This window comes from Macrotis lagotis, chromosome X (genome assembly GCF_037893015.1).
Source record: "Macrotis lagotis isolate mMagLag1 chromosome X, bilby.v1.9.chrom.fasta, whole genome shotgun sequence".
NCBI classification, from domain to species: Eukaryota; Metazoa; Chordata; class Mammalia; order Peramelemorphia; family Peramelidae; genus Macrotis; species Macrotis lagotis.
The window spans coordinates 223735950-223758878 of NC_133666.1; the positions used below are offsets into that span (position 1 = coordinate 223735950).

A 22929-nucleotide genomic window follows, 5' to 3' on the forward strand; every position below is an offset into this window, starting at 1 on the left:
CTTCGCTAGTTTATACAGATATATGCATACATGCTCACATATGCAATGTGCTTAGTAATCTGTAGGGGAAAATTTTTTGAGAAGTAATAAATGCTTATTTTGGTTATGAAAATGTTTAGGTTTTGCAGGTCATTTGCAGGCCATGCTTTAAAATAGTTAATTGCAGGCCATGCTTTAATAGTTAATTATAAATAATATCAGTGGAACTCCTAAACTTATTTATATCACCAAGTTTAGAGAGGATTGATACTAGAAATTATGTTTTTGACTGGAACTGATCTTACTCATTCAGCTCAGATGAGACTTGGACATATTAATGCGTGACCTTGCTCTTGTTTTCTTTCCTTTCAGTGAAGTACCTCTTTCTTCAGTTTTGTTTTGTTTTTGCATGAATATAACAGTTTTCTAATTTTTTTTGAGGCTTTAAGAGTCCAATATTTCTTATGTGGGTCATTTTAATCAGAGTAATTACCAGCCTGTTGCTCTTAAAAACCTTTGCTGATCCTGAATTAAATTAGTGGAGGTTTGGGAGAGGGCTGTTTTAGTTGTCTTCCGCCTCCTATGGCTGGGCTTCAGCAACAGTTGGTTTGGGTCAGGGAGACTTGATTTCTCACAGATTAGGCAAGTGAAGAGACAGAGACCCAAAATGTGAATACTCTGGATATAATCAGTAGGCAGTTTCGATGAATTTTCTAACAATGAAAGATGGAAATTTCAATGAAAATAAGTTAATGCCAATTATGTTTTGTTTCATAATGAAACTCAATCATACATAAGTGATACCTGTAGGTAAGATGTAAATAGACAGTGGAATGAGGCTTCATGAGGTAAGAAAAAAATAATGTGCTGAGAAACAGAAGTTTTCAGTTCTGAGCCTGTCCATGAGGCTTATCTAAGTGACCCATGGGGAAATAATGTATTCTTTCTGAGGGATTTTTCTGTTATGTAAAATAGGAATTATAATTTTTGAATCATAGGCCTGTCCTCAGTGAGAAAGACCTGAGTTCAAGTCTTCCCTCTGAGACATGCTGGCTATGAGGCCTTCACCAAATCACTTCTCTTCCATTCTCCAGATTGCTGATATAAAACTATATGTTGTAGAGGCAGTACTCATCTTTGCTGGTGGGAAATTCACTACCAGGAACCTCTTAATCCAATATAATCAAAAATGTACTTAAAAAATTAAAAGAAACCAAAAGACCTCACTATAAATCTTCCTACCTTTTGGGATGGTTGTGTAGAAAGTGCTTTCTATATCATAAAATACTAGAGGAATATGGGTTCTATTTACATAACCATAATGACAAATTATATAATGAAATACAATAAATTATATAATAAATGTCCTCAATGATATATAATTAAATATAATAAATTTATTTGGAAATCTCTAACTTATTTAAAACATACTTTCCATGGAGACATGATAATATATTAGAAGAACACTGTGTTTCAGTCATGGAACTTGGATTGAAATTCAAACTTGCTGTGTTACCTTGAGAAAATCATTTTTTTCCTTTGGGCTTTAATTACATAATTTGTAAAAATGAGAGAAAGGAGGCATTCAGTGGGAAGAGCTCTAAGTTGAATTCCAGTTTTGCTACTTACTATCTTCAAGATTGTGGTTGTTGTCATCTGTAAGAAAGTTGCACTAGGTGAGTCTCTTCCAGTTCCAAATTTATGATTGTAAGATTAACTTGGTAGTGCTCACACTATTGAATGTTAGTTACACACTAGCTGTTAAAGATGTGTTCTGGTCTATCTTGACATTTCAGAAATTTCTAGAATTGTTAATTACATATTACTTTTAGCTCACACCTTAAGTCTTTTTTTTTAGGTTTTTTTTTTTCAAGGCAATGGGGCTAAGTGTCTTGCCCAAGGCCACACAGTTAGGTAATTATTAAATGTCTGAAGCCAGATTTGAACTCAGGTACTCCTGACTCCAGGGCTGGTGCTCTATCCACTGCACCACCTAGCTACCCCCGACACCTTAGTCTTAATGAAATACATCCTTTTTTTCTTCCATTTAATAATGTTTTATTTTTCCAATTAAAATATAAAGATAATTTTCAACATTCACTTTTTTTTTTTTGCAAAGCAAACAGGGTTAAGTGGCTTGCCCAAGGCCACACAGCTAGGTAATTATTAAATGTCTTGAGATCGGATTTGAACCCAGGTACTCCTGACTCCAGGGCCAGTGCTTTATCCACTACGCCACCTAGCTGCCCCTTAACATTCACTTTTATAAGATTTTGAGTTCCAAAATTTTTTCTTCCTCCCTCTTATCTTTTCCCCTCCCCAAGACAGCAAGCAATCTGATATGTTATTCCTATGCAATCATATTAATCATGTTTGCATATTAATCATGTTATGAAAGAAGAAACAAAATAAAAGGGATCCAGAGGAGAAAGTGAGACTGGTGACCCAGCACAGCACCCCCTCACTCAAGGCCAGTTCATGTGTTTGTCATGGTATCACCTCCTTGAACGAAGGTTCTCAAAGGGGCAGTTAGATGGTGCAGTAGAACCCTGTAGTCAGGAGGACCTGAGTTCAAATTCAGCCTCAGCCACTTAATACTTAGCTGTGTGACCTTGGATAAGTCACTTGACCCCATTGCCTTGCCACCCCCCCAAAAAAGAATATAAGACAAGATCGTCATCATCTATGCCTGGAATACATTCCTTCCTTACCTCTTCCTCATAAAATACTTAGCTTCTTTTTGTTTTTTTGCAGGACCATGGGGTTAGGTGACTTGCTCAAAGTCACATGGCTAGGTAATTATTAGGTTTCTGAGGCTGGATTTGAACTCAGGTCTTCCTGACTACAGGCCTGGTGCTCTATCCACTGCACTACCTAGCTGCTCCCACTTAGCTTCTTTAAAGGCTAAAGTGTGTGTGTGTGTGTGTGTGTGTGTGTGTGTGTGTGTGTGTGTATGTTTACTTGTATTTTCCTGCCCCACCTAGAATGTGAAAACTTGGCCTGAGTTTTTTGTGTTCTTTTTGTATCCTGAAAGCCATTTATTTTATTTTTTAAACTTTTGTTTTTTGATTATTTAATATATATTTTCATTGCCCCAAATTGCATTAAAACAATTTTTTTTGACATTTGTCTTTTTGGGTTTTTTTTTTGTTTTTGAGTTCTGAATTCTACCCTTCCCTCTTCTTTTTCTTCTGCCTCACTAAGAACTGTAAGCAATCAATCACATATGGGTTATATATGTCCAATCAAGTTAAATATTTACATATTAGTCATTTTATACTAGAAATCTAGAAAGAAAAAAGAAAAAAATTGAAAAATAGCATACCTCAGTCTGTGGATAGATAGAATCAGTTCTTTCTCTGGAGGCGGATGGTATGTTTCATTATTTGTCTTTTGGGATTGTCTTCAAAACTTGTACTGAGAATAGTGAAGTCATTCAAAACTCTTTATTATACAGTTTTGCTGTTGCTGTGTTCAGTGTTCTCCTGGTTCTGCTCACTTTACTTTGCATCTTTACTCATGACATCTTTAACACCACTGGCATTTAATAAAGAATCTCAGGATTTGGCTTATATCATGGTGTTAATGGTGGCTGATAATGATCCCTTCTCCAAACTCTCTGCCAAAGTTTTATCTTTTAATCATGTGAGGAATAAATTGTAATCGATGAGGATGAATTGATATGAAGAGATTTTAGAATTATAATGAAATATAGATCATTGAAAAATTAATCTGATACATAAGCTATGTGGACTTAATTACTGTACTTTATAGCAAAGGGGTTTGAGCCAGAATGATAGAATGAAAGGGCTTTGAATTGAAGGAGATTCAGGAGATTTAGGTTTTGTTCTGCCTGAACCATTATCTCTGTAAACATGGGTAAATCATGACTTCTAAAAAACTTTATTTCCTCATCTATATATTTGAGAAATTGGATTAAATCAGTGGTACTCAATCTGTTGGACCCTGTAGGGACTCCTGCGAATACAGATGCGTAGTAAGTATTGTCATTTTTTTCTTTATTAAAGCCAACAAAATATGTGGAGAGAAAAATGGATTATATATATATATATATATATATATATATATATGCAGTTGCTATTGTGATGAATAACATGCAACTCCATTTACAAGTCTTAAAACATTATGGTAACTTTTTCTATTTGTAAATTTTCATAATAATGGATTATTATAGTATTGCTTCTCTGTTGCCAGGTTTCTCATATGTGAAAAGGCTGAGCTGATCACTGAACTCCCTCATCTCTTAGACTTCTTGTATCCCTATGATTGTGTCACTTAAAATCAGTTCTTTGTAGTGACTGTAATGATTATTCCTTTTCCATTACCAAGATAAGACTTCTGAGGTCAGATAGAGGGGACAGGAAGAAATGCATAATAGTAAAAAGTGAGACCTTCTATGCCCTGATGAGCTTATTTATTTTAAAAATAAAACAAGAGGTGAGAATTGCTTATCTTGCTAAGGTTATTTACAAATGGAGAAGCTGATGTTTATGGAGATTAAGCCACTTGCCTTAAATCACAAGGAGAGCAAGCATGAGAGGTGGAATTTGAACTCAGGTTCTCTTACTCCAGAGTCAGAGCTCATTCCACTCATAGTATTTACTTATCTATTTTCCCCTTGAAGGAGAGTTCCTTGAGGCAAGAAATGTTTAAATTTTGCTTTTTGAATCCCTAGCACCTAACAGAAGGTTCATAATATAATAGACATATAATAAGTGCATAATCAATTAAATTCATTTTACAAGTGGTCAAATTTAATTAAGTGTTTCAGTTGGCTATTGCCTTTTTTCAAGCTATCTTCTAAAAGATGTGAAGGGCTAGGACAGAGCAGAAACTTAGATCACAAGATCAATGCTTAGGATAGAGCAGAAGTAGCCAGAATGAAGCCATGTGGAGGGCACAATATCACCCCTAGCAACAGGAGGAGGGAGGAGGTTCTGATCATTTAAGTTAATAATCAAGAGACCCAAGGAATATTTGGGTGGAAGGCAGGAAGACACAGCCATTTGCATGTTAGCATGGATAAAGATTTGTTTAAACAGATTCTTTTTTCCCTATATCTAAGAGAAAACCTGATACTTATCCTTACTAAGTGATGAGCAATCCAAACTTCAGTTTTGCCGTCTGCTAAGTAGAGATAATATTGGCACTATTTTCCTTACAGAGATGCTATGAAAAAAATTACTTTGTAAAATTTAATGTATTATATAAAATTGGGTATTCTTACTGAATGGACCAGTGACATTGTTAGGAGAGTATGTAGAGCAAGGGTTGGCAAACTGCAATTCTGAGGACCAAATCTGGAATGCTCACTGCTCTTGTACGGCTCTCAAACTTAGAATAGTTTTTGCATTTTAAATACAATAAAATTTTATTTTAAAATATAAAAAGCAATCTTAACAGGACCTGTACAAATAGGCAGCAGTCCATATTTGATCCAGGCTGCTAGTTTGCTGGCTTCTGGTAGAGACTAGGGCAAATCATTGTTTATCTTTCCCCTAATTCCTCCCTTTACCACCCCTCAAAAATGATTGGAAAGAATAAAGAAATATCTGAGCTCTACCCAATGCTTCACTCAGACTGGTTATACCTAATCCCATACCAAGCTGATCCTATGGACCAAGTTTCTGCTCTGTCACAGCTCTTTATACTTTGGAGAAGACATTCTGAAAAGGTAAACCTACTGAAACACCTATATAAAAATTAAAAATCCTTACATTTTTATATAGGAAAAATCAAGTTAAAGTGAACATTAAGGGTAATTTTAAAGGAAAGATGAAATCTCCAGAAAGTAGCTTGAAACCTTAGGGAATGGGGATGAGGAGCTCTTTCTTGATTCAGTTCAACACAGTTTAATTCACTTCAACTGATGCTTCAGATGGGTTCAGGAATAATGGTTTAGCAAACCTTTGATATTTTATAACATCTGACTGAGCTTTTGCACAATTTAAGTCTTAGAAGAACAGTTAGAAGTATTTTTTAAACATTTAATACACACAGGATTGACTATTAGTTCAATATATGTCTATACATTATAAGCCCTTTGGAGAGTTACAAGGCAGAGTGTGTTGGGATATCTTCTTTATGCCTCTGACCCTAGACTTTCTTTGCATTTGTTATGAGTCCCATAAAGCCCTTAGACTATTAGAGAGGTATCTCATGGTTTTCTTTTTTTCCCCCCTCAATTCTGATTCCTCTTACACAAAATAACTAATGTATAAATATGTTAAACATAAATATACATATACAATGTTACCAGACTGTTTACTGCTGAGGGGAGGGAGGGTGGTAGAAAAAAGTGGAACTTAATAAATAGGCAAATGGATGAATATTGAAAAACAACCATAGCATGTAATTGAAAAAATAATATAAAATATATCAATTTTTAAAAGAAAAGAATATTACAGAGGTACATAAAATGAGCCCATGGAGGACAGGATATTTTTAGAGAACGGATGGATACTGTCTTTTTTAATTTAAATTTTCTTTGTTATTATGAACTTAAGTAACCAACAAACATGAAAATTTCAGTATTCAAAGGATGGAAAGAAGAGGATTACATATGAATCCATGAACTTCTGGGTTTTATTAAATTTAAAAGTCTTAACAAAATCATTGTGTTTGTGTCCCTTTCTGAACTTTTTTTCCAGACCTTTTCTTTTTACAGCTTTGCTTCAGCCACTAGCAAAATACATAAAAGATGGATGAAGGTTTATCAAAGATAATTCAATTAATCAAATAACCATGACATGCATGTTAAAATGTAATTGGGTATTCACACTGTCCCCTCTTTCTCTAGTAGGTTGTTATTTGCAGTGAAATCTGGCAGTGCTGTGCTCCATGTCAGTAAAAAGTCAATGTATTTTCTGTTTCCCTCTCTAGTCTGTGAACTTCTGGTACGTCCTGGTAATGAACGATGAGCACACAGAGCGACGCTATCTCCTGTTTTTCATTCTGAGTTGGGGGCTTCCAGCTTTTGTGGTGATTTTACTCTTAATTGTCCTGCGAGGAATCTATCACCAGAGCATATCCCAGATCTACGGTCTCATCCATGGTGACCTGTAAGTACTTCTAACTGTATTGAATGGTTTATGGGGATGGACAGGGATGCTTCCTCCATTCATGGCTTGATTGTTGCCTCAATGATGGGATTTGCCCTGTCCTTCCTGCCTCAAAGCAATACTTGCCTACTTGCCACTGTTTGGTAAATTTTGTTATTTGGAGAGTCATTCTTTTGTTAAAATATTGCCTCCCTGAGTTCCCCGATGGGATAGGAATATCAAAGTCAGTTACAACCACCTTAGTGTAAATATTTATCAGATGGAGGAGAGCAAAGGCAATTACCTGGATTGAGATGCTTGGGATAAAAAGTTTTTGTTCCCAAAAGACAAGAAAATACTTTGGGAAGGAAGGACAGACTTTAAGTAGGATACCAGTGTAGACACTAACCAGGAGGGACTGTGAAGGGTTTAGGAGGATAGAGAGAAAAAGCAAGGAGAAAATACATGAGGTTATAAAAGATAAAAATGGGCTACTGTTTGGGCAAAGGACTGGTTCTATTTAACATATACCTGATAGATAGATAGATAGATAGATAGATAGATAGATAGATAGATAGATAGATATGCATGTATCTATGTATAGCCACACACACATCCATTGTGTTCAGTGTATGTGTGTGTATATATATATATATATATGTGTGTGTGTGTGTGATATGTGTATTTATGTGTATATGCATGCTCAGTACATGTCTACTATATATAGATAGATTTGTATCCATTATATCCAAAAATACAGAAGTAAAATATTTTGTAATAATATATACTTTTATATACAATACACATATACATTACATATTGTATATATATATATATATATATATATATATATCATGTACTATTATAAACATACTGATATATGTAATAGGATATATTAAATATACTACATATGTAATATAAATAATATGTAGTGGAATATACTCACACAATCCTCAACATTCCCATGTTTAACTTCTGTGATTTCAAATATTCGTGTTATTTTATTAATAGCCTCATTTTCATTTTTTGTGTTGACAACTACACCCATTTGCAGCTGTGGGTAGTAGAGGAAATAATGTACACAAATTTGTGGAGTTTCATAGGTTTCACAGGATTTTCACTAGGTATTTTACAAGTCTTTTTTAATCTACTGATAAAAAGAGGTACCTATTCATTCATTGCATATTTTCATTGTTTGCTTTTAAAACTCAAGCTTTAGGTTAAAATTATACCCCCCCCCCAAATTGTATTTGTGATATAGATTTCATTTGTTAAGAAAAGTAAGTATTGTCTGAAATCAATTTTTATTGAGATATTACATAAAAGGTCACAGAATTTTGGGAATATTTGAGAGCAAAAATCTTTTGCATGTTACCAATTTTATTTTGTGTCCTGCATTTCATGGATTATTTCGTGGTTACTGTGCATATTGATAGAATTAAATATTTTGTTACAAAGAATTATATGCAGGAAAATATGTTTTCAGCAATCTCTGGGGAAAGATTATGGTTTTTGTTGGTTGTGGGAACTTCTATTTCCAATATGTTCAATGTATGTATCAATTTTCACATTTTTGACTTGATATCATTTTTCAGGAACATTACTCCCATGAAAGTTGAGGATTGAATGCAGTACACATTAATTGCTTAGAGAGATATAGACTATATTCTAATAATATTTCTATAGTAATTATATAAAGAGACTTTCTTTGTATATAGAAGTAATCTATCACTGACAGATTATTTCAGTATATGAGACACATGAGACACAGAGAAACAGAGAGAGAAGGAGAGAGATTACATATATAAGACATTATCCCTGCATCACTGAATTTCCAAGTTACCAAGGACCTTGGGAGTCATCTAGTTCAAACTGCCCCAGTCCAAGAATCCTTTCTGTGCATCATTACTATTGTCACTTGGTTTCTACTTGAAGATCTCTAGGGGAAGAAAACACACTTGTGCCTCCTGAGACCTTCCATTCCATTTTTGGAAAGCTCTGATGGGAAGTTTTTCCTAACATCAAGTTTAAATCACCTTTGCATATTTTCCACTTTAGATTCAGAGGACAATTTTAATTGCATCTTATTGTGCTACCTCAAAGGGAACTATATCGTCTTGCCCCAAAGATGTTGTTTCTCCAGGCTATAAAGCCCTTAGTTCCTTTGGCTTTTTCGTGTGTCTTGCTTGCTCTCTCCAACCATTTAAACATCTTGGATACCTCTCACTAGGCACTCAGGACTTTTCTGTGTTCTTTCCTATCTGCAGAACTGAACAGAATACTCCAGAAGTAACCTAAACTGTAGAAACTTTGAATCTGCCACCAAGTTAAATATGTCTGAATAGATTATCACACCTTTGGCTTAGCCATGACAACTCTACTTTCAAGAGTATTTTTTCAAGATCCTGGATCTTCTTAATTATAGCTTTGTTAAACTCCACTCACAAAGAAGCCCTTCAAAATCAAAACTTTTAACCACTGGGTTATCATGAGAATAACATCAGTTAAAAGGTGTGAAAAAGTTCATATTAAAAGCACTGCATAAATTCAAGTTATGATTGTATGCTATTTCAAAGCTTTATTGCTTAAAATTTCTTTGAGAATTTTGGGAACAGACTGAATAGTATATGTAGTCCAGAAAATGTTAGGTGGTGATTGTTTTACGTAAGCACCAGAGACATAGCTGGGATAGGACCATTAGGATTTTTACCCACAATGGAAAATTTAGAGGTTTTTTAATTTTGGTGTGCTCATACTAATGGATTGTTAAATTTTCAGTTGGGCATTTACCCCCTTGGAAACTTGCAAAAGCTATAAATCAGGGCTTGTTTCTTGATTGTCTAGACTTAAGAAAGTGTTAATAATGAAAAATCAACTTGAAAATGTTTCTTGAGTACATTCCTCCCCTCCCACTCTGCCTCAGAATCAGTTATTAAACATTTACAAGCACACCTCTCACTCCAAAAGTGATCTAGAGTATGTTCCCTCTGCTTCCTTGGGTTCAAGAGGGTCTTCCCTCTATCTGTAGATGGCAGGCTTCTAAGTTCTGTGCTAGACAGACATTCTTTCCCCTCCACCACATCCTCTGTCTCTTTGCTACTTAACCTAAATACAAAAATACAAGTATCTTGCTCCAGTAAAAATATATACATAGATGTATGGAATGGTAGAAATAATACTGGCTTAAGAAGCAGGAAATTCTAATGAGTTATGTGACTTTGGACTAGTAATTTAAGCTTTTAAATCCCTGGTTTTCTCCTCTATAAATTCGGCAGTTTGGAAAAGATAATCTTTAGGGTTGGGGTCTAAAATTTTCTTCTGTTATAAATATGGCAGTTTTGATATATATATAGTCTAGTACATTTAGAATTAGGACTTGAATTCAAAGGCTGCCTCTGTTACCATGAGTTATTTGGAAAAGTCACTGTACCCTTCTAGGCCTCAGTTTCCTTATCTGTGTAATGAGGAGGTTGGATTAGACCTGAGATATCAAAGTCAAATAAAAACAGGGAGCCATGAAACCATTCATAGTGATACCTGGTCACATATTGACTTAGAAAACCATATATTGACATTACCTTTGTTTTACTTTTTTAAAATTTATTTTGTTACAATGAAAAAGAAAAATGGTCTCTGTCCATAAGGAGATAACATTTTATCACAAAAGGATAAAACTTGTGAACAATTACATATAAATATACCCTGACTGAGGAGAGGAATGAAACTCTAGCAAGTAGGAAGATCAACAAAGTCTTCTAAGAGAAGCACCTGAGTTGGACCTTGGAAGAAACTGAAGTTTGAAAGAAGTAGAAGTGAAGAAGGAGAAAATTCTAGGCATTGGGTTCATCTCATGCATAGATGGCAGGAAATGAAATACTAAGTTCTGGAAGTTAGATGTTAAGTTGGAATAAAGAATTCTTGAGGGGTAGTAAGTCTAAGAAGATAGGCTCATGCCAGATTGTGAAAAGCTTCTAGTGCTATGAGGAATCTATATTTTTATCCTAGAAGCAATAGGGAGCCATTGAAAATTCTCGAACAGGGGATAGAGTAATTGACATTATCTTTTGGGATCATCTCTTCATTTTACAGATGAGGAAACTTAGTCCCACAGAGGGCAAGTGACTGACCCAAGTCTCACAACTAATTATAACCCAAGAACTGTCTTTCCAAATCCAGTATCTTTCCTCTAAAACATTCTGCCACCATGTGGTCCACGGTGGAGTTGGAGAAATCATTTTGGGAGCTGAATGGAGGATAAAGTAAAGAGGAGAGGGACTGGAAGGAGGCAAGCCAAATAGGAAAAACTAGATCTGCCAGGTGGGGCTTCTGTTACTTTATTTTGGAGGAATCCAGGATGAAATGATTTCTGCCCTGTTGAGAGAGAATCCATAATGTGGATAGAGAGCTGATTTTAGAGCCAGGAGATTCTGGTTCAAGCCCTACCACAGACACATACTGGCTTTGTGACCCTGGGCTAATTTCTTAATGCTCTAGGTAACTGTTTAGGACCATAAATTATATATAGGAATGATCTTAGCTCTCATTATAGAGGTAGTTTTCTCAGCAGGTAATTCCCTATATTGATACTGCAATCCCTTTTTTCTAATGAAACAAGCACTCTAAGTTTCTGAGCTGCCAAGCCAAACCTTAAAAAGTAACCCTCTTTCATTTTCATACATATAAAAAATAAGCAGACAATAGTACCTAAAAGAAAGGGATTTTTCTTTTTTAGTGTGGGGAGAAGAGAGGGAAAAGGTAGAAAGGAGAAGAGGGAAGCATTCATAGACTCCTTGGCTGGTATTTAAACTCAGGAATGTATTCTCCAGCCACTTAGTGAGTATGAATAAATGATAATATTATTTGGATTAAATCATGTTTCTAGAGGATACTAAAAATCTTTTTTTGAAAAAAAGCAAAGAATAAAAAATATAATTAGATTCTTTTTGTAAAGAAAGATTTTATTTATTAAAAATATCTTACTCTTAAATATATAGCTCATGTTTTTAGCAGAAGAGCTTAAGCTAGGGTGAAAATATAATTGCTGAAGTGCCAAATATATTATAATCACTTTTGGTTTGGGGTTTTTTTGGGGGGGGTTAGGTTTTTGCAAGGCAGATGGGGTTAATTGGCTTGCCCAAGGCCACACAGCTAGGTAATTACTAAGTGTCTGAGACTGGATTTGAACCCAGGTACTCCTGACTCCAGGGCCGGTGCATCATCCACTGCGCCACCTAGCCGCCCCACATTATAATCACTTTTGCAAAATTTTGATGTCATAGAATTAAATGAACAAAAGAGGCCAGACATTACAGGTCAATTAACTTTCCCCCCCCCCCTACTTCCAGGGAGGGCATACTTAAGATATTCCCATGAAAATAAGACTGTGATATATAAGAATGCTGATAATTTATGTGGGTTTACTTTATATCCTTCTGTGTTGCTGAAATTGTTGTTTGAATTAACTTTATAGTTGTGTCCTTGGGATTTTTCAAGCAAAACATCATTTCAACTGCAAAAAAGAAATAGTTTTATTGCTTCATTCCTTATGATTTCTTCTATTTCTTCCCTTATTGCAATTGCTAAGATGAAGAATAATAGTGACAGTTGATATCCTTGTTTCACCCCTGATTTTCCTGAGAGGTTTCTAACTTATCCTTCTTACAAATAATGCTCTCTGATGGTTTTACATAAATATTTTTTTTATCAAATTAAGGGAAAAATCATTTATAACTATACTTTCAAGTTTTTTTTTTTAATAGAAATGGATGTTGTACTGTATCAAACATGTTTTCTACATCTATTATATAATCCTGTATTTTAAAAACTTTTATTTTTGATATGATCAATTATGTTAATATTAGGAAATGTTAGTTTTCTTTATATCAAACCATCCTTGCATTTCTGGTATAAATCCTACTGTATATAGTAGCAGTAAAGTTTTGTGAACAATTTTGAGTGATTAAGTCATTTTGCCTATTATAAATACTCAAATTAATTACAAAGATCTATGGAGGGAGTAAGCTAGTAGCACAGTGGATAGAGACTCAGCCCTGCAGTCAAGAGGACCTGAGTTCAATTTGGCCTCATTAACCTAACTGTGTGACCTTGGGCAAGTCACTTAACCCCATTACCTTGCAAAAAACAAAAAATAAAGTTTATGAACAAACATACCTGTATCCAGAGGAAAAAACTAATAAATAGAAGTGGGTATAGAATGACTTTAAATACCCCCCCCACACACACACCCCTACCTATTTGTGTCTAATGGTAGTCATCTGGGTGGGGAGGGATTTGAAAAAAAAAAGAATTATATGATAGTTACAGTTTACATAATAGATTTGCATTTTTATGTGCAGTCATTTTTATTCTATTATGGAAATGCTTGTTCTATTTCATAAATTAAAACATGAATAATTTTTTAAAAGAAACTGTCTGACTTGTATACAGGCTAAAGGAGCAGATTCTATCCTTCTGTCAAACTCTAGTTCTAATATTGGGGTGTCAATTAAGACATTCATATAGGGGCAACTAGGTGGCACAGTGGATAGAGCACCAACCCTGGAGTCAGAAGGACCTGAGTTCAAATTTGACCTCAGACACTTATTAATTGCCTAGCTGTGTGGCCTTGGGCAAGCCACTTAACCCCATTGCCTTGTGGGGAGAAAAAACAAACCTAAAACAGACATTCATATAGATTTAAATCTAGCATATCTATTGAACAATTGCATTTGAAACATCTCCCTAAATAAAAATTCAAACCCCAAGGTTTGAAAAACCTACCATTTCTATAAACAGGGTCATTCCAGGACTTGTAGTCATTGTGAAATAGCAGCCTACCTGCAGTGGCTACCCAGTGGTAATAATTTCTCTTTTAGTGAGCAGTTTTGTCATAATAGATTCTAAATGGATAAACACTTTGCAGGATTCTGAGAGGTATTACTAGTCTGCTTGTACTTATTATGTTTATGATAAAATATAAGTGTTAGTGATGTCATTTCCTAACTAATGGGTGTTAACAACCTTGTCAAATTATTCAGAGCAACAGATGTGTAATAAAGTTAGGTATAACCCAAGATAAAAGTATTGCATGGTGATTTGGGGAAAATATATTCTTGTTTATATTGACTACTCACTTAATTTCATTTCAGCAGTAATATCCTTATTTCCCAGGATTATTGAATGATAGCTTGAGAATGAGAAAGGATCTTAGAGGTCATCTTATCCAATGTCTTTACTTTTAAAGGTCCATTAAAGGTTAATACAGGTAAGTGACTAATTCAGGGCTAGGATATTAAAAAACAGGGCTGTAATATTAACTTGAGTTCTCTGACTTAAAATCAGTGTTCTTTTAAAATCATGAATTCAATTATTGCTTTTTTGTTATTGTTTATAGCTTCCTCTGCAGAAAGTGATAAAATTTACATTTACTTAAGCAGTAAAATTGTCAGTATTCATTTCAGTCTGAATTTCTGAACCATCTACTTTGGCTCCCTAGTTTCATAAGAAAATAATATTCATTGAAAAATAAGTTAAATAACCTTAGCAAAATAAGTAACTCTCATCTCCTCTTGTTTTGTTTGGAAAATAAACAGGTTCATTAGGGCCTTTTTTTTTTAACTATCTCTCTCCCTAGCTGAAATTCTAAATTCCTGCATGTTTTCTCCAGTTGCAGCATTTTCATTTTTAATACATTTAGATCATAGAGTCATAGATTAGATCTGGAAAAGAGATCATCTAGTCCATTCCCCATATTTTGCATATGAGGAAACTAATATATAGAAAGGTTAAATGGAGCTTTGCGTAGCAAGATCTAAGATCTTTCCCTAGCCCTGCCTATCCTCCTCTTAACTACTTGCTTCAGGCACAAAAATTTCTCGTAATTGTAATGTTATATATAATTTACAGGGCACTGTACTAGGTGCTAGAATACAAATGGGAATATCAAGGAGAAAAGTATAACTAGAACTTGTATGAGGAGGTATAGCATAAAATCAATCTGACATCAATCATCCATCTGGTCTCTGAATTATATTCACTTCATTTTTATGTAGTCAGTTAAATGACAGCTAGTTTTTGAGCACCTGATAAGTGCAAAGTACATTGTGCTAGGAAAGCATGCCATATACCTAGTATGGGGATTTTACAAATACCTCACAATTACCTTTCTAAACAGGCTAATTAGGGCAATCCCTTCAAAATGCTGAAATATATCATTCAAATACCATTTTGCATTGTTTTTTTATAGACAGCATTCTATCATAGCACAGTCTTCAAACATATTCTTGAGTTGACAGTTGGTTCTAATGAATACATTGCTAAATATCAGATATCCTGTCTTCAAGATCTGGTGCCCACTCAATAGCTAATCAGAAAATGAAAAGTGCTCTAAGCCTAGGATGAAAGCCAAGAAAGTCTGCCTCACTCCACGCTTCTGCAAAGATTTTGTGCATTATGTTCAGGTGGGGTGATGGATTAAGGAGGTTTATATAGTAGGAGAGGAATGCCTGAAGTGTTTGGTGTGGGTATAAAAAAAGATTAAGTTATAAATAAAGTAAGTATTAATAAAAAATATAGTGAAGATCTCCCTCTAGAGTGTGTCTCGGATGACAGGAAACATCCTAAGAATGAGTATATAGTTATGTGCTGGGTTGTATGTATAGCCTGTGCATGCTACAATAATTGGGAGAAGAGAAAGATTACTTTGGATTTTATGCAAATCTTCATGGAAGACGTAGTATACATAATGTCTTGTGCATAATAAATGTCTAATAAATGGCTTCTTGATTTTCTTATTAATTTGGTAAGAAATGCAGTATTTTCTTGAACTCAAATTTATTTATTTATTTGTTTGTTTGTTTTTTTAGATTTTTGGCAAGGCAAATGGGGTTAAGTGGCTTGCCCAAGGCCACACAACTAGGTAATTATTAAGTGTCTGAGACCGGATTTGAACCCAGGTACTCCTGACTCCAGGGCCAGTGCTATATCCACTGCGCCACCCAGCCACCCCTTGAACTTCAATTTAATGGAATGTCAAATTTTAATTGGGAAAGGTAGAACAAAACATTAACTTAGAGGAACCGACTTCAATATTTTCATGAATCTATTTTCGCCCATATGGGTGCTCCCTCCTGTGGCATAAATCTCTATGAATCCTATCTTGAGAATGAGTTGAATGCAGGATGAAACTCTAGATTAGGAGTCAGGAAGACTTATATTTAAAGTCCTACATGGATGCCTTCTAGCTGTGTGACCCTAAGCAAATTTCTTTACCTCCTTGCACCTCAGTTTCCTTATCTGTAAAATCCTAACAGTTCTGCACCTAATATTCTATTCTCATTCTGAGAAATTCTTATCCATGGCTTTCTATATCTTCTCCATTGAGCATCTGCTCAGTATTCAAGAGTCCTTCCACTGGTTCTTCTCATTTTGTGCTGACCAAAAAATGTCACTGTATTTATTAAATACTTAAGTAGCTGATAAGAAGAAAACTTTACTTCCCTTCTAATTGGATTTCGGGGGGGGGCAGGGGACAGATCCTATGATCTTATTAGTATTGTATGTTCTTGGGTACAAGCAACATTGTCTATCAATGTATATTGATAACTGCTCCAAAAATTTTGTATAAAGACTCAGAGATTAATGGGTTATACAGCTATTTTATATCCAAGGCAGGATTTGAACCCAGTTCTTTGTGACACTAGTCAGTCCCCTACTGTATAATAGCAGCCTCTTAAATGAAGATGTGATCAAAGTAAAAATTATCAATATCTTAGTGGATTTTAAAACTGAAATTGAAACCTTGTATAAGGAGAGAGAGAATGGCCCCAAGAGCACCTAAACTTGAATATATTTTTATTTTTTTCCCTTTGAAAAGAAAAAAAAAAGACATGATATAGATTGTTATTGCTTTACTGTCACTCAGCCAAATGGACTCAAAGGATCTCTCTGCTGGAACATTATATCTTAAGTTAGTATGGAAAGGGTTTTAATTCATCAAAAGATAAGAGCGATGTGGCTCTCATGAGCATTTCTTGCTAGCATTAGATAGTCCTTCAAAGATTGTGCCTTTTATCTTGTAAATGGACACCACTCTGCTTAAAGACCAGAGTCTTGATAAAGTAAATGATTTAATTTATTGACTGTGCCAAACAATCAAACTTCAAAGCATCAAAATCTGAAACCTATCATTATGAATGTCTCCAATGGGCCACTGGATGCCAAAACTCAGCCGTGAAAGTAGAGAAGTCCCCAATCAATTGAATTGCTCTTTTTAAGTAGTGAGACAGGGTTCACTTTCCAAGGTGCCTTCTCTAGCCTTTCTTGGCTCTCCATGGACAAAAGTCAGCTTCATTTGAGTAAGTTAGAGGGGAAAATGCAGAAAGGGAACTTAAAACCTTTCTCTCCTGTCTGTGTCCAATGTGACTAAAATGAATAGATAAGTAAGAACTGAAATTTACTTAGAAATGATCTGGCCCTCCTAAGGAAGGCAACTACATGAGAAAACAACAGTAGGTAACATTAAAAGAAGCTGTCATTGTTTTTTTTATATTTTATTTATTTTTCCGACTACATATAACAGTAATTTTCAACAATCATTTTTTGCATGGTTTTGAGTTTTATATTAGAAAAGGAAAAACATTAGAGGACATTAGAGAAGGAAAAAACAATATCCAAGACAACTTTTAAAAATTGAAGATAGTATGCTTTGGTCTGAATTTGAAGTCCACAGTTCCTTCACAAGTTTTCCATCACAAGTTATTTAGAATTGTCTTTGATTTATTGTGCTACTGAAATAAACAAGTCCATCATAGTTGATCATCGCCAAATGTTACTATTAGTGTGTTTACTGTTCTTCTGATTCTGCTCACTTCACTCATCATCAGTTCATGTAAGTTAAAAAGGAATCAAGAGAGACTACTCATAATCTGGGCTTAATTGGGCAATATGAGACTATCTGCAGCCGATTGAAAAAATTGAAGAGAAACCAAGTATGGTGTGTCATAGACAAAAAATATATTTAAGCTTTAGTTTTATAGAAATTAATAACTATAATGGGGCATATATATTATTTTATCAATTTGAGAGCCAATTCAAAAGAATGACATTAGGAATAAATTCTTTAAGTAAGCCCCTGGACCACTGGTCTGGGAAACAGGAGGAGGAGTTCAAATCCAGTCTCAAAACTTGATATAAGCTTTTTGACCTTGGGCAAGTCACCTGACCCTGCTACCCTCAAATCCTGGGTCATCTCCAGTAGTCTAAAATCTGTTTCATGAGCTTATCATGGGATCATGACTCATGTCATGGTCTTCTTCGAGAATGAAGGACAAAATATCATCATCATCATCATGAAACCTCTAGAACTTTGGAATCAGGAGTAGAGAATGATTTCAGAAATGGAAGATGAATAACAGAAGAGGGTAGCCTTATCTATAATTATTTTGATCCCAGGGATAGGTCATCTATTGTTCCAACTTACTCTATAAGGACACTTGTAAGGCCAATACACTTGGCCTCTGATGCTCTTTCCTTTTATTTTCTTCCATTTCTAGTAGAATAATATGATTCAGTTTTTCAGAGGATCAATTATTTTGGAGTCCCTTAGGCTTAGCTATCATCCTTGATTCCTATATCTCACCCCCCATCCAATAATTATACTATTTGGCTTTATTATTATTATTATTATTATTATTATTATTATTATTAATATTATTATTATTATTCTCTGTCAAGTGGATAAAATTCTCTTTTCTTTTTTATCATTTTGATTTCTTTGATTTAATACTCTTATTTGTAATCCTTATTTCCACTTTAATTTCCTTTGTTATGAGTACTGAATTTCTGAGCAATTAAGAATTCATTGATTTCCCCCCCCCCCCCCGCCCTAAAGAAGCTGTCATTGTAAGAAATATTCTGTGTTCTAGTATCCCAATATCTTCTGATTTAGGGGCATGAGATTAATTTGTTGGGTTAGAAGGGATTAAAAATGAACCATGTTGATAATTTAAACTATGCTCTACAGTTGCTCTCCAAGCAGTCTTCAGAGCAGACATGAGTTCTGGGAAAAAAATTTAAGAAAGCTTTTCCACCAACTGAATGTGCTTCCAGGACATTTCCTGGAAAACCAGTCCTGAGGTCAATATAAGAGAGATTAGTTTTGAGTCAAAGAATCTGAGTTTAAATTCTGGCTCTCCTACTTACTGTCCTGGCAGCCTAGGTCTTCATTTCCTCATTTGTATGCCTGCATGGTCTTTAATTTATGTGAAAATACTTTGGTGTCTCAGCATTGGCCAACCCTATGTAAAAGTTGACTCTTGTTCAAAGGGTTGGTGTGAAAGGTCCACCATTCTTGTCTCCTACTTTGATTCCCTGATGAGAAGTAAAGAGATTCCAGAGGATGCTCAAGAACCATTTGTCTTGGAATAAAGGGAAAATGATCTGGGGCAGCAAACGTGACTGTACCTAGGGTACCCTTGTCAGTGAGAAGTAGTGTGGAGTGGGTTACAGTTAGAGAGAATGTTGGGAAGACCAGGTTCCAGTTTCATCATTTCAGACCTAGACACGTCCTTCTCTCATCCCCCCCCCCCCCAATCCTGTCCAATCCTGTAGATTCCACCTCCCCAGGGTTGCTCATATTGGCCCTTTTTTTGGCACATTGCAGTCTGGCTCCACTGTTACCTTTCCAACTTTATTTCATATTTATTCACATTCCAGGTCAGCTAGATTATAAGCTATTTCCTAAACTCAACATTCCACCTCACTCTTTCCATGTTTTTGCATAAACTGTCTTTCTGAGATGAGCATCCTTCACAATTGCAGTTCTTGGAATTCTTGCCTTCCTGTAAACTTCAGGTCTGATCCTACTTCTTTTTTTGTTTGTTTGTTTTGGTTTTTTTGCAAGGCAAATGGGGTTAAGTGGCTTGCCCAAGGCCACACAGCTAAGTACTTATTATGTGTCTGAGACTGGATTTGAACCCAGGTACTCCTGACTCCAAGGCCAGTGCTTTATCTACTACGCCACCTAGCTGCCCCCTGATCCTACTTCTGATGATGCTCCCTGGTCCCCACCAGTTGTTCAGACTTATTTTCCTATAATTATCTTTTATCTAATGATCTATTTACATATTGTATGTTACTCTCAGTAGAATGTGAGCTCCTAGAAGACAGATCTTGTTCTTGCCTGTCTTCCCTCAGGACTTAGCAGAATGCTTTGCACATGTTTAAAAAAAAACAAAACTATTTTTGGATAGAGTTAGTTGGTGATGGCTTCTTCCTATCCTATCATTACTTCTCTCTCTCTGTCAGAAAACTTTAAGACACTTGATTCTATTCACCTAATATCACATGCATAAATATGGGAGCTGGAAAATGCAATTTTGCATAATTTCCAAAGTACCTATTTGTTTCTCTTTGCTAAATTTACCCATATATAAAATTTAAAAAATTATTATTTTGAGGGGTTGCATATTATTTTATTTTATTTTTCCCATTCACATGCACAGTTTTCATCTTTTTTGTCAGTTTTTGAGTTCTACATTTTTCTGCCTCCCTTCTTTCTCTCCCCTGTTCCATGATAGCAAGTGATCTGATACAAGTTATACATCTATAGGTTGTACATTTTATAAATGTCTATGAACAAGGCAGAATTGAAGCAGCTCAAAGGAAACATGAGATGCACTCCAGGTGTGTACATGGACTATTTGTGCCTGCCCTGTGGTAGGGCATTCAGAGATGGTATTGATCTGATCATTCACAGTTGGACAGACTGTAACTTGTCCCCCTAATCTAGTGATATCATTTTGGTCATCTTCTATAATGAAGGACAAGAACTATCTAGCTAACTAACTTACCAACCAACTAACTATCCCTTTCCCTATTAGTCCTATTGTGAAAAAAAATCAGAACTAAAGGGGAGAAAAAAAAACATGAGAAAGAAGTTTTAAATGTAAAAGTTTTAAAAAGTAAAAATAGTGAACTCTAGTCTGCATTTAGACTCCATAGTTTTTTCTCCGTATGTGGATGGCATTTTCCATTACAAGTCTTTTAGAATTGTTCATTATCACCAAACTGCTGAGAAGAGCTAGTCCATCATAGCTGGTCATCACACAGTATGTGTACAATGATCTAATTCTGCTCACTTCACTCAGCATCAGTTCATCTTAGTCTTTTCAGGCTTTTCTGAAGTCTACCCTTTTATGATTTCTTACAGAACAATAGTAGTCCATCACATTCTTTTACACAGTTTGTTCAGCCATTTCCCAATAGACTGGATCCCCTCAATTTCCATTTCTTTTTCATTTAAAAAAGGAGATGAAATAAATATTTTTTGTACATTTTGGTCTTTTCCCCTTTTATGAGCTCTTTGGGATATAGACCTAGGAGCGGTATTGTTGTATCAAAGGGTATGTACAGTTGTATTGTGTAGTTGCAAATTGCTCTCCAGAAAGGTCAAATCAGTTCACAACTCTGTCAATAATGCATTAATGGCCCAGTTTTCCCATATACCTTTCAACATTGATCATTTTCCCTTATTTATCATTTTAGTTAATCTGATAGATATGAGGTGGTAAACTCAGAGTTGTTTTAATTTGCATTCCTCTAAACATTAATGATTTAGAGCATTTTTTCATATGCCTATGGATAGCTTTAATTTCTTCATCTGAAAACTACCTATTCATATCTTTTGACCATTTATCAACTAGGGAATGACTTGTATTTTTATAAATTTGATTCAGTTCTCTATATACATTAGAAATGAGTCCTTTATTAAAATCACTAACTATGAACATGGTTTCTCAACTTTCTGCATTCCCTCTAATCTAGGTTTCATTGGTTTTATTTAAATAAATATTTATTATACACATGGTAGGTACACCAGCAGCTATTATTCCTGTGGTAAAGCAGCTTATAGTTTCTTTGGAGATATTACAATAACCTTGGGAGAAATTAACCATAAAGGTATTTAAAGAACAGTCCCAGGCAGAGACACTAGAGGATTTACGAGGCAAGTCATGCAAAATTGTCAAGTGAATTATACAGGTGTTTAAATGAGGCACAGGATGCTTTTACCTGTGGATGGTCCAAGAAATCATATAGAACTGACTTTTGAAGTGAATCTTGAAGGAATAATATGGTTTGAATAGTCAGAGAGAAACAGATAAGCAATTCTAGGTTAATGGACTATCATAAACAAAAGTGTGAAGTCAGGTAAGTATAAACAATATTTTAGCAATGATGAGTAAAACAAATTTTCCTGCCCCCGAGAGTTATTATGGGAAGGGATAGATTATATTAGAAAGGGAAGATGGGTCCTTGAATACCAGGTAGAGAAGTTTAGATATATAGTTGTCACACATTAGCAGAAAACAGTGGTTAATATCTAATTTAAATCAGATAAAATATTTTCTAAACTATATAAAGCATTTATATTATAACATATTTTAAGAGAAAATTTGTTAACCAGTTAAAAACAATTTAGGAATATTATTTTGAATACTTTTTTGTAGATATTTGATAGTAGGTAATTGATAATCCTATTCTCAAATTATTGAAGTCAAGATTTAGTCTGTTAGTGATGAAATATTTAAATAATTGATGAAAATATTGATTATTGTTCTGTTTCTAGTTGTTTCATACTTCAGCATCATATTTCACTTTGAATACCTTTGACAGATGTTAATTGTAACCTATTTATAGAACTCTGATCCTGGACTGAATTAACTCAGTTGAGAAATTGCTCAATCATCTGAAAAATAACCTAATTTTGCTAACAGTATTAGGAGAACTGTCATTGATATATAGGACAAATCTGACCTGCATTAGGATGCTGGCAGTGGTGGGGAGGGGAGTTAACCCTGCAAAGTTCATGACTTCATTTTAAAATTTTTTT

General features: G+C 34.8%; 1 protein-coding gene across 1 annotated transcript in view; it reads left to right on the forward strand.

The window, feature by feature from the left end:
• The window catches only part of LOC141503000 (adhesion G-protein coupled receptor V1-like), a 178664-nt gene that overhangs the window by 31437 nt on the left and 124298 nt on the right, over window positions 1–22929 (forward strand). The window contains exon 2 of the mRNA XM_074208063.1: window positions 6883–7061. Within this exon, the coding sequence (XP_074064164.1) occupies window positions 6883–7061 (179 nt within the window). The remainder of the gene's footprint in view (window positions 1–6882; window positions 7062–22929) is intronic.